This window comes from Notamacropus eugenii, chromosome 5, assembly GCF_028372415.1.
Source record: "Notamacropus eugenii isolate mMacEug1 chromosome 5, mMacEug1.pri_v2, whole genome shotgun sequence".
NCBI lineage: Eukaryota > Metazoa > Chordata > Mammalia > Diprotodontia > Macropodidae > Notamacropus > Notamacropus eugenii.
In genome coordinates this window covers 338,498,793-338,512,263 of record NC_092876.1, presented here as the reverse complement: position 1 = coordinate 338,512,263, position 13,471 = coordinate 338,498,793, and the positions used below count along the sequence as shown (strand labels likewise).

Genomic DNA, 13,471 nt, shown 5'->3' with positions numbered 1-13,471 from the left:
AACCTAACTGCCTCTGTTCTTTAGGACCTCAGCCCTTCCACTCTCTTCTACCCTTTAGAAACCAGAGACATCAAAACTATTGTTTTTGTTTGAAAAGTACTTTCTAAATTGTTTTCTAGAACTACCTCTGGATTTTTAATGTAAATTTTAATTTAAAATTATATCATTTCTCAAGGTCTTCTACAACTTTCTATCTTCTTCCTGATTAAGGTTTGGGGAAAGATGTTCTGTTTCCTTTTACGGTTCCCTCTGAGACAACCCTAACCTTTGTTTATTTTTTAATTATTTTTTTTAGAGTCCTTTCTCAAAGGCTGCTGACAGTGCAGTTGATTAGTCTAGTTTCCAGATTTTCTGACTGGCAAATTTTTCTTTCAGTTTCTTCAGTAAGTAATTTTGGTAAACTTTGGGGAAACCAAAAGAAATACTTCTTCAAAAACATAACTGAGAATGATTCCAGTACATCTATGAACAGATATCTTGTCTGCTTGATGGAGACAAGTCCTTTCATCTACAGGGAGGAATTGCCCTGACAAGTGTTACTGTTTAAATGAGCTCACTTAAAAAAGAAAGAAAGGAAGGAAGGAAGGAAGGAAGGAAGGAAGGAAGGAAGGAAGGAAGAAAGAAAGAAAGAAAGAAAGAAAGAAAGAAAGAAAGAAAGAAAGAAAGAAAGAAAGAAAGAAAGAAGGAAAGGAGGAAAGAAAGAAAGAAGAAACAAAAAAATGAGAAAAGATAAAAGCATCAAGGAAATATTTTTCAAAAACCAGAATAAAGTAAAAGGAAGTTCTTCAGGGGACACTGACAGAAAGGACATTTTGTTATTTTCATATTAAGCTTCAGAGTATCATATGTAATCTTTTTTCTATTCTTTGCATATTAAAAATGTTCATTTACATGTTAAAATCTTTCACTGGTTTCTTTTTGTTCTGCTTGGTTTCAACTCCATCATCTTCATTACGCCAAGTCCAGGAAAAACTCATCACCGGAAAAGTCGTCATCATTATCAGTATTGTCAGCTGCTTCTGCCCCTCTGATTGGAGAACTGGAGGGTCAAAATGCCAGCCATCTCTTCCCTTGCCATCAGACGCTCTGCTTGGTTTCAAATCCACCTTCATCTTTATCATGACCCTGGACAGGGCACCTCCTGACACCCCCCCTTACTTCTTTCAGCTTCTCCCATTAGATTGTAAGCAACTTCAAGGCAGATGCTTTCTTCTTCCTAATTATCTCCCCAGCACCAACACACTGCCTGATACATAGTAGGCACTTAATAAATGTTTATTGTATTATTTTTTTACTATGTATTAATTCATGGAAGTCATCATTCCTCTGACATGCAAATACCTTAGTTGTGACTGTTCCCTTATTTTTCCAAAAACTCATGTTTTCCAGCTTCCTTAAATGTCATTTTGTTCTAGTATTTACTATTAATAACACTTATAACTAATATTTATATCATGATTTAAAATTTAGAAAGCACTTCACATATATTTGAACCTCACAGTGAGACTGTGAGATAGCTACTAGAGGTTAGTGTTACTTCCATTTTATAAAGAGGGAAACTGTGGTACCAGGAGACCAAGAAGCTTGCTGTGCTCACACAGCTGATATCTGTGGCTAGTAAGTGTGAAGTAAGATTCATTCTCAGGTGTTCTACACTCCAGATCCAGGTTCTACTCGTTGAGCCTCCCACCTGCATAACTTACTCTAAAATACTTTCCTTCCTCCTTCATAGAGGGTGGAACCATAACCAGTTATCCAGAGTTGTTTCTTTACATGTAATAATGTGACTGCCCTTTGTATAAACTGTTCTCCTGACTATTTTCACTTTGCTGTATCAATTCATACTCTCCAGCATTGTCTGAAATTGTTTCTTGCCTCATTACATCACAGTAATATTCCATTACATTTATATGGCACAGGTAGTTCAGCCTACAGAGACAGAACTAGTAAGACCTGAATTCAAATCCAACTTTTGACACTGGCTATGTAATGACCCTGGGCAACACAACTACTCTGAGCTTTAATTTCCTTATGTATAAAATAGAAATAACAATATCTGAAATACTTACCTCATGTGAATATTGTTATTGAAGAATGAGATAATACGAGCTTTGCCAACCTCAGAGTACTATACAAGTATCAAATACTATTAGTTGTAGTCTTATTTAAAGCATTTAGCACAGTGCCTGGAACATAGTAGGCTCAATAGAAATGGTAGTAGTAGTAGTAGCAGTAGTAGTAGTAGTAGTAGCAGTAGTAGTAGTAGTAGTAGTAGCAGTAGTAGTAGCAGTAGTAGTAGCAGTAGTAGCAGTAGTAGTAGTAGTAGCAGTAGTAGCAGTAGTAGTAGTAGTAGCAGTAGTAGCAGTAGTAGCAGTAGTAGTAGTAGCAGTAGTAGTAGTAGTAGTAGTAGTAGCAGTAGTAGTAGCAGTAGTAGTAGCAGTAGTAGTAGCAGTAGTAGCAGTAGTAGCAGTAGTAGCAGTAGTAGTAGTAGTAGTAGTAATAGTAGTAGTAGTAGTAGTAGTAGTAATATTTTTCCAAAGAAGCCATAGAAAGAAGTCAGGGCTTGGATTTCAAAAACCTAAGTTTGATGACTGATGCTGGTATTTCCCAGCTGAGTGAATTTTCACATTCAACAGTCAATCAACCTTCAAATGCCTCAGTTTCCCACAATGGTAAAAGGAAATAGCAGGATACTTTCCAATTCAACAATCAATCAACAAACATTTATTAAGTTTTTTCTTTGTACAAGGCACTGGGATACAAAGATAAAATAAAAAACAGACCCTGCCCTCGTGGAGCTTATGTCCTACTAGGGGAAACAACCCCCCAAAAATAAAGCATATTTGGAATTTTTGTTTGTCCTGTTTTCAAAGGGGACCAATGGCATTAACTTGAACTTGAATTGAATTTAAGTGAGGCAGAGCTGCACAAAGTTATCAGCTTCACTCTCTCTTCCAGAGTCACTGAAGTCCCAAAGCAGGACAAAAGTGAGAATGACTGGAGATGGTCTGGGATGCCGAGGATGACCTTGACATCTTTGATGTCTGACCAAGTTCTAGCTAGGTGCTTCACAGTGCCTGCTTCATGCCTTCATGGGCTTTGGAACAAAGGGTTCTCCTCCGCCCATTCTGCCTGGGGAAATCTTGCACTGGGTATCTCCCTAACTTACTGATGGGTTTGAGGACCCTGATGAGCCCATCTGTCAAGGCAGTTTTCCTGGGATGTGGCCTCTGCACATGTTATAACTTCTTGGAGTCACAGGTGCTCATTCACCTTTGGCATCCACCTGTCACTCAACTCTCACTCTCAACCCTCTCCATATACTGGATAACTTGATGTGGAAGGAGGACACATTAAAAACTAAGAGGACAAGGGGAGACTCCCATAGGAGCTGGCACCTGAGTACTTTCCTTAAAGAAAGTGAGAGATTCTAGGAGGAAGAACATTTCAGGTACATGGAACCACCTATGTCAGGCCCCAGAGGCAGGAGATGAAGGACCAAGTCTGTGGAATGGCAAGTAAACCATTTTGAATGCAATATAGGAAGCATACAGGAATGAAAGAAATATGTGATAAGCCTGGAAAGGTAGGACTACAACCATATTGTAAAGGACTTTAAATTCCAAAGTGGGGAGTTCATATTTTATCCTTGAGGTAAAGTTTCTTGAGCAGGGGAGTGACATCATCAGACTTGAGTTTTGGAAGACTGCTCTGGTAATTGTGTGGAGGATGGATTGGAGAAGAGAGAGATGAGAAACTGAAAGTCCAGTTGCACGGCTATCAAGGTAGTAGATGAGAGAGAGGATGAGGGCCTACTGGTCATATGGATGAAAAGGAGTGGACAGATGTGAGAAATGTGGGGGATGGAATCAAACTTTGGCAACTGTTTGGAAATGGGGATTGGAGGAGGATAAATTGAGGTTGATAATGCCGGGCACATAACAGGTGCTGGGGTTTTGAGGGTGTGAAACTGAATGACTAGGCCAGTGATGCCCTCAATAGAAAAGGGGGAGTCTGAAAGAAAAATGGTTTTAAGCAGGAGAGTGGGATCCATTTTAGATATGATGCTAAAAGATACTCACAAGATATCCAGTCAGAGATGGTCAACAGGTAGATAGTGATACAAGCCTAGAGCTCATGTATGAGAGTGGAGTTAAATATGTGTGTGTATGTGTGTATACACACACATAGATATAGAAATAGATATGCATGTGTGTTTGTGGAAGTCATCTGAATATATTTCAGTAGTTTCAATCATGTCTGACTCTTTTCGACCCTATTTGGGGTTTCCTTGGCAAAGACACTGAAGTGGTTTGCCATTTCTTCTCCAGCTCATTTTACAGACTAGGAAACTGAGACGAACAGGGTTAAATGTCTTTCCCGGGGTCATGCACCTAGTCTGAGGCCAGATCTGAACTCAGGTCTTCCTGACTCCAGGCCCAGGGCTCTATCTCCTGCACTCCCTAGCTGATCAGGTCACTAAGAGGACAGGGTACACAGAGAGAAAAAGACCCAGGTCAGAACCTTGGGAGGAACACACCGTTAGGGGACAAGACATGGATGAAGAATCAGCAAAGTCTATGAGGAGCTGACAGACAGGCAGGAAAAGGAGACAAGAGAAGTGTCAGGCAACCCATAGAGGAAAGAAGGAGAATCCAGGAGGAGAAATTGGTCAATGATGTCAAATGCCGCAGAGAGCTAAAGGATTAAGTCTAAAAATAGGCCATTGGATTTAGCAATTAAGAGATCATTGGTAATGCTTCAGAAAGCAGTTTCCTTTGAATTTGGAAGGCCGAAGTCAGGCTTCAAGGGACTGGAGAGTATGGGAGAAGAAAAGTGAGACAGTTTCTGAGAGGATAACTTTTTTTAGGAGTTTGGTTGTGTGATAGACTGGGCCTGACTCATGCTAGCCCCCTTATAGTTCAGGTCCAATATCAGAACAAAATGAGATACTCACAGGTGGCTCAACTCTTATCAAAAGATACATAGCCATGGCTTAGAAAGGATACTCAAAGATTCATCCCTCCACTCAGGCGGATAGTCTTCAGGCTGGGGGAGGTGGGGGAGGAGTGACTCAAAAGGCCTTAAGACATCTATTAATTCTGAAGGGTGAAGACTCCCTTAAGTGTCCTTAAGTGACCAGAAAGTCACAGCCAGATGTCTCCAGAAGCTATGAAAACAGCTGGGCCCAAGTAAGACTTGGGAACACTTTCCTTGGCTTTTAGGAAAAGGATTAGCCTAACATATTGGAAGAGGGGGCAGGGGAACCATGTAGAGAGCCCATACCTTCCACAGGCACAGAGATGCTGTCTCCCCAGTTAGACTGGGAGCTCCTTGAGAGCAGAGACTTGCCACTTCTTTTTCTCCCTAGTATTTAGCACATTATCTGGCACGTAGTAGGCATTTGATAAATGCTTGCTGACTTGACTGTAATATGGGAGTAATAATATTTGTACTGCCTACCTCAAAAACACCTTGCAAACTGCAAACATTTTATATAAATATGAACAATTATTATTAGAATATTATGCTAGATTCCACAGCACTTTATCAAAGTAGGATAAGAGGATCCTATCCAACACAATCCAACAAAAATGAAATCACGTGCCTACTATGTGCAGGGGATGGAAAGACAATGAAAAACTGTCTCTGATTTCAAAGAGCAGGCATTCCATTGAGGGGAATGGCAAATAAAAAATGTATCTCCAGACTCGTGTTGAAATGCCAGTTCCCGGGCATGAGAATGTGTCCCCTCCAGAATGCTGCTAACGCAGAATGGAATGTGCTGACTCGAATAATTACAATCTTTGTTTTCTGTAGTGGTATCATTTTCCCCTAAAATCAAAGCCATTTCATTAACTTGGAAGTGAGAACATCAATATCCTCCCATATAAAAATTAGAAAAAATCTCTCCCGTTATTATCACTCCCCGACTCCCTGCCCACACCACCAATCAACCAATTCCTTCATGTGTTTCTGGTCCAGGGCAACTCACCAGGCCGAAGATTCATGGCAATCTTCTGGGGTGTCATCTGTATGACATCTGCATGAGAGGGGCTGGAGCCCTTGGTACTTAGAGGAAGGTTCTTCAGGACAGTGATGCTGCTATCTGGGCTCTCAATTTCCCCTTCACAACCATTTTGGAGAAGATTTGTCTTCAGATCACACCGGGAGGTGACTGACCTCAGGTTGCCAAAATCCTAAGAAGGAAGGAGAGATAAGGATAAGAAATCAGACCACTCTTATACCTGTCACCTTTTTTTTTCTGGACCTTGATACTTGCTAGCTGTGTGACCCTGGGTCAATCATTTAACCACTCTGGGCTTTGATTTTCTCTTTTGTAATATGTGAATGATGGTTCTTGCATTCCCTACCTAATGAAGATGTTGGATTCCAAATAATAGTAATATTAGTGTTTATGTAGCACTTTGAGGTTTTCAAAGCATTTTAAAAATATCTAATTTGATCCACACAACAATCCTGCAAGGTAAGTATTATTATTAGCTCCATTTTTGGAAGTGACAGAAGAGACAGGAAGCAGTTAAGTGACTGGCCCAGGGTCATAGAGCTAGTAAGAGTCTGAGGTCACATTTGAACCCAGTTCTTTCTCACCCAGGGGTAGGGCCCTAGCCATTGCACTACACACATAACACATATTGGATAATCAGACTGCATATTCAGGAGAAACAGAATTGATTATCTCTAAGAAAAATTAAGCAGTCTTTCTAGGATAAGCAATTCTGATGTGAGCTCAAGAGAGCCACCCAGAGCATTTCAGCTAAACTAGCCTTCCCTACAAAGAGGCCACTGTGATATGTCAAAAGGAAGATTCGATTTTGTGCCTGGAGATAGAATCATAGAATTAAGGACTCTCAGGGACTTCCAAAGTCATCTGGTCCAGGCTAAACAGGAATCCTCTACAGAAGAGATATTAACTATCCAATCTACTCCGATCAATATTTATTAAGTGCCTATTATATGCAAAGCACTGTGCTAAGGGATGGGGATATAATCAATTAAGAGATAGTACTTTCCCTCAAGGAACTTACAATATAATGGAGTGTAATGGTAATTATGAGATTTCAGATCTTCCCCACCCATTAGGGGAGATTTGTTTTGTAGGAAGGCCCACACCATTTGTTAATTTCTAATGAGGCATTGGTTCTCAAGGGTTGTGAAGCCCTCTGCTCTGAAAAGTGTGTAAATACTCTGAGATAAGGTTTTACTTTAGGGCTTAGTTTTTGGAAGAAGGTTTGAGCCTCTGGGCAGCTGCTAAGGAGTCACCCAGCTTTGAAAACCCAGATGTCGATGTATGTATGTAATAGACAGCTGAATCTTGTCTGTTGATCTACAATGTATATATTTGTTATAGTGAGACAGTTTAAAGCCCTGTCTGTTGGTTTTTATTTGTATTTTCTCTGAAGTTCAGGGTGCTGACTTTCTCCCCTGAACTAATTGAATGATAATATGTGCTTGATTAAAGTAGATTGTTGACTTCTCAAAAGTTGCTTTCCTTTTAGAAAAGCAGATCCAAGAACCTATACAGCAGATCCTCCTGTGTACGCTTGGGTGCTTGCTGATACATAGAGGGAGACAACACACAAAAGAAAGTAGTAAAGTGAGCAGGGGGAGGTGAGGAGGTAGCTGGAAAGTGGATGCCTTGCTCTATGAAGCTGAAACCAGGAAGAGTAGGAGACTTGGCCCAGAAAATCCAGCACAGCAGAATGAGATTAAAATGTAATTGGGAAATGTTTTACAAAATAAATAAATATAATCTCTGACATAGATACTGTATCAGGTTTTCCAAGTCAATATGCCACCAGCAGGAATCCATTCCTATTTGTGTTTGATATCAATCATTCTACAGCAGTCTATCCTCAATATGAAAACCACTAGTGATGGAGAGCCCATTCCCTCCTGAAGCAGTTGATTCTACTTCTGAGATAGTTCAGTGGTTACAGGGATGGGGAACCTGTGGTCTCAAGGCCACATGTGATCTTCTAGGTCCTCAAGAGCACTGGATTCAGTCAAAGGGCCACACCTGAGGACCTAGAGGGCTACATGTTCCCCAGCCCTGGGTTAAATGTTTTTCCTTACAACAAACTTAAATCTGTCTCACTGAAACTTCTATCCCTTGCTCCTAAGTCTTCCTTTGAGGGCACCAATCAGACCAAACCTCTTTCAGAGTAGGGCCCTCCAAATACTTAAAGGCAGCTATCATGACCTCCCTCCCTCTACCCAGGATGGGATAATGCTAACTAGCATTTATATAGCACTTCAAAGTTTATAAAACACTTTACCAATATTCTCTTTTCTTCTTACAACAACCCAGTTAGTTCAATCATTTTTCAGTCATGTCTGACTCTTCATGACCTCATTTGGAATTTTCTTGGCAAAGATACTGGAGTGGTTTGGCATTTCCTTCCCCAGCTCGTTTGAAAGATGAGGAAACTGAGGTAAACAGGGTTAAATTACTTGCCCAGGGTCACACAGTCAGATTTGACCTCAGAGAGAGGAGTCAGGAAGACTCCAAGCCCTGCTACTCTATCCACTGCAGCGCCACCTAGCTGCCCCAATAACCCTGGGAGATGGGTGCTATTAGAATTTCCATTTTTACAAATGAGGAAAATGAGACTGAGAAAAGTTAAGTGATTTGCCCAGGGTCACATAGTTAATAAGTACCTGAGGCCAAATGTGAATGAGTCTTCCTGATTCCAGACTCAGAACTTTAACCAGAGTTTTACCTAACTGCCTCTAAGTTAAGCATCCCTATTTCCTACAAGTCGTCCTTGGTGTTTAATCCCCTTGCCATCCTGGTAAGTGATGATCTCTTCCCCAAATTTCCATCTAAGAAGGGCACTCAGACCAACCATTTCTTCTTTTCTCACTAAGATATACTCCTTTGAACTTTCTCATCATACCCCCACCCTGGGTACACTCTCTCTCTCTCTCTCTCTCTCTCTCTCTCTCTCTCTCTCTCTCTTCTCTCTCTCTCTCTCTCTCTCTCTCTCTCTCTCTCTCTCTCTCTCTCTCTCTCTCTCTCTCTCTCTCTCTCACACACACACACACACACACACACACACACACATATTTCAGCTTTCTTATAGTCTTTTACATTGCAATGTCATTCCTAAACTGAGATACTCAGAACTGAACATAATACAATAGACCAGATGTGACCTGACCAGGATAAAGTCCAAAGGAACTCTATAGAGGTGTGCTAGGGCCAGCTGGCTCCCAAGCCAATTTTCACTTACATTGCATTGACATCTTGAAAATTGGCAAACACTACAAATCATGGCTTGATTTACTGTTTTGCTGATTGCCTAGGCTTAAGAAGGTGATGGAGAAAATGTTAATATAAACTTAAAAGTGTGTTTGTTAAGAGAGGTTTGTTAAACATTTACCATCCTACCACTGCATTATGGCCTCTTACATTCTAGACATTGACCTTCTCTTAATCCAGCCTAAAATCACGTTAGGTTTACTGACTATCATGTCATTCTGTCAATTTATATGAAGGTCATAGTCCACTAAACACTTTACATATCTTTTTTCACAAAAATAGCTATACAGTCATACCTACCCTCTCCTGCACCTGGTGAAGTAGATTTTTTTTAATCCAAGTGCAGCACTTTACATTCATCTCTATCGAACTTTATCTTATTAGATTTAGTCTAAAATCTTTTTGGGTCCTGACTGTGTTACCTCCCATGTTAACTATTCCTCCTAGCTGTGTCATCTACAAAGGTAATAAGCATGTTGCACCTGCTTTCCTCTAAGTCAGTGATAAGAATGTTGGGCCAGGGATGAATCCCTGGAACATTTCACTAAAGAAAGACTTCTATATCATGCCCGTAGGAACCTCACTAAGAATCTCAACATCCTGAAAGATCTCATCAGCAGTGATACACACACACACACACACACACACACACACACACACACACACACACACACACACACCCTACCCTCTGCTGCCCTAATTGGATGGTGAAGTGATGATCATCTCCCCAAATTTCCATTTAAGAAGGGCACTGAGACCAATCATTTCTTCTTTTCTCACTGGGATATATTCCTTTGAACTGTTTCATCATACCCTCACCCTAGGTATACACACACGCACGCACACACACACACACACACACACACACACACACTTCAGTTTTCTTGCAATCTTTTAGATTGCTAGCAGCCATAAGGGACTGTCTTTCCTTTTTGTATCCCCAACAGCGCAGTGCTTTGTACATAGTAGGCATTTAATAAACATCTATTGACTGACCTTTCTCCAAGTTGTCAAGGTGCCATTACAAATTACTAGTAGAGAATGGCTGAACAAGTTGTGGTATATGAATGTAATAGAATACTATTGTGCTGTAAGAAATTATTAGCAGACAGATTTCAGAAAAACTTGGAAAGACTAACATGCACTGATGCAAAGTGAAGTGAGAAGAACCAGCAGAACATTGTACCCAGTAACAGTAACATTGTACAAGGATCAGCTGTGATACTCAGCTCTTCTCAGCAGTACAATGATCCAAAACAATTCCAAAAGACTCCTGATGGAAAATGCCATCCACATCCAGAAAAAGAACTGATGGAGTCTGAATATAGGTCAAAGCATATCATTTTCACTTTGTGTATGTGTTTCATTTTGTTCTAATTCTTTCACAACAGGACTAATGTGGAAATGTTGTACATGTTTGCACATGCATAACCTACATTAGATTGCTTGCTGTCTTAGGAAGGGGAGAGGAAAGTGAGGGAGGGAGAAAAATCTGGATCTCAAAATCTTTCAAAAATGAATGTTGAAAATTATCTTTACATGTAATTGGAAAAAATAAAATACCATTAAATATTTTTTAAAAAACAAATTACTATTTGAGATGAGTAACCTAGCTATTAATATAGTAATCTTAGGCTATTCCTCAACCCAAATGTCTCCATCCTTTCCATATTGATAGCAGGAGTGACTGTGAAATGCTTTTCTAAAATCTAGGTTCCTTTGTTTACAGCATTCCCTTAACCTGTGAAACCCTGAGAAAAATGAAAAAGATTAGTACCTCTCTATGGTCTGACACTCCCACTCTGAACTCTGGCCTTCTTTGCCAATCACCTTTCCATCCTGAATAAACTTCTACCCTGACCTCTTCTCTGTTCCCCCCAAACTGGTGACTGCCTCCCCTAGACCAATATTTTTTTAAAAAGACCTTGTCAAGCTTCACTTCACTTAAGACACTCAGACCTTCTCCTCACAGCCACCTTATCCCCCTCTACCCTGCCCCCTCCAGTACAGAGCCACAATAGTAATCAAATCAATTCTAAGGTAGTTCCTCGATAGGGAGAATCAATTTTTAAGACCAAGTTGCCCCTCCCTTGCCATCACTAGGGCAGTTAGGTGGCAAAGTCAATGGATCGACTGGCCTGGAGAAGACTCATCTTCCCAAGATCAAATCCAACTTCAGACATTTACTAGCTTCATGACCTTGGACAAGTCACTTAACCCTGTTTGCTTCAGTTTCTTCATCTCTAAAATGAGCTAGAGAAGGCATTTTTGCCAAGAAAAACCCAAATGGGGTCACAAAGAGTTCGGCATAATTGAAAATGAATAACAATAACAAAATTTACCTGCTCAAAAGACTTATATGAACTGATACTGAGTCAAATTAGCAGAACCAGGAGAACACTGTACACAGTTAAGACCCATAGTATGAGATAACTGACTTTCACAGACTTAGCCCTTTGTAGCAATTCTAAGACTTAAAACAATTCCAAAGAATTCATGATGGAAAATGCCATCCACATCCAGAAAAGGAACTATGGAGTCCAAATACAGAATGAAGCACACTATTTTCTTTTTTTTATGTTTTATTTTTTCTTTCTTTCTCATGGTTCCTCCCATTTGTTCTAGTTCTTCTATACCATATGACTAATGTGAAAATATGTTTTAATAGAAATGTTTGCATAGAGCCTATACCAGAGTGCACGATGCCTTGGGGAGGGGAAGGAGAAGAAAATTTAAAATTTATGGAAGTGAATGTTGAAAACTAAACAAAAATAAATTAACTTTTAAAATAAAATAATGTAAGTTCCTTGAGGTCAAGGGACTGTCTTTGTTTTTTGTTTTCTATTGCTATTCCTAGCATTTGGCGCAATGTTTTGGCTCATAGTAAGCACTGAATAAAAACCTACCTAATAAATGAAGAAACAATAAATAAATGACTTAATATATTCATTCCTTACACCATAGTGCTACACCTTAGTAATCACTGTGCCTCCCTTTCTAAATGTACACAATTCATCCCTTTAATAGTAACTTTAGTATTTTGTCTGAAATTGGAGCTCACTAGCTTATAAATTGCAGAATTCATGATCTTCCTTGGGAGTGTGGAGGCAGAGAGAGGGGAACATCTGTCAGACAAGATGAGTTGAGCTCATTTCCAGCTCTAAATATACCAGTCATTCAACAATCATTTATTACACTCCTAACATATGCCAGGCACTGTCCTAATAACTGGGGTTACAGAGACAAAAATTAAATTGTCCTCTCCTCAAGGAGCTTCCATCCTAACAGGGGAAATGACATGTATATATGTAAGTACATACAGAATATCTTCAAAATGAAACAGTAGTTTTGGAAGGAAGGGCATGGCACCTGGAGGGCACTAGGAAAGGTTTCCTGTAGAGGTTAGAGTGCTTAAACTGGGTCTTGAAGGAAATCAGGGATAACAAGACTCAAGTGAGAAAGGAATACATTTCCTACATAGATATAGGTAGCCAGACATAAGATATAGATATAAGTATAAAGAAACAGAGATAAGATACAGAGGTGGAACACGACTAGTTCCCTAAGAGTTCCTTTGGAAAAAATGACTGGGAGGCCAGGAATAATTTCCACAACTGAATCCTCCAAATCCCTTCCCCCAAAGGTTTCTTCTTTCTTTCTCATCAGCCTATTTCAGAACAGCATTGGTCCATCTCACCCCATCCTCCTCGGAATTTGAATTTCTCTTAACCCTCTGGCTAAATATTCCCTTCTTGAATTTGACCCAGACAAGGCTGAGGTTAAAAATGTTGCTAAAGAAGTAAGGAAAAAAGCTAAGTAATGTCAAGTTGCAAAGGTCACAATACAGGCATACCTTGGAGATATTGTGGGTTTGGTTCCAGACCACTGTGATAAAATAATTATCACAAGAAAGGGAGTCACACATATTATTTGCTTTCCTGGTGCATATAAATGGTATGTTTACATTATGCTAGAGTCTATTAAGTGTGCAATAGTATTATGTCTTAAAAAAATGTACATACCTTAATTAAAAATACTTTATTGCTAAAAAAAAATAATGCTAACCATCATCTGAGCTTTCAGCAAATCATAATTTTTTTGATGGTGGAGGGTCTTCCCTTGATGTTAAAGATTGCCAACTGATCAGGGTGGGGGCTGCTAAAGTTTGGGGTGGCTCTGGCAATT

General features: G+C 39.8%; 1 protein-coding gene across 1 annotated transcript in view; it reads right to left on the bottom strand.

Annotated features, from left to right (window-relative positions):
- Window positions 1-13,471, bottom strand: part of ITGB5 (integrin subunit beta 5) — a 207,611-nt gene that overhangs the window by 156,361 nt on the left and 37,779 nt on the right. The window contains exon 3 of the mRNA XM_072616713.1: window positions 5,996-6,200. Within this exon, the coding sequence (XP_072472814.1) occupies window positions 5,996-6,200 (205 nt within the window). The remainder of the gene's footprint in view (window positions 1-5,995; window positions 6,201-13,471) is intronic.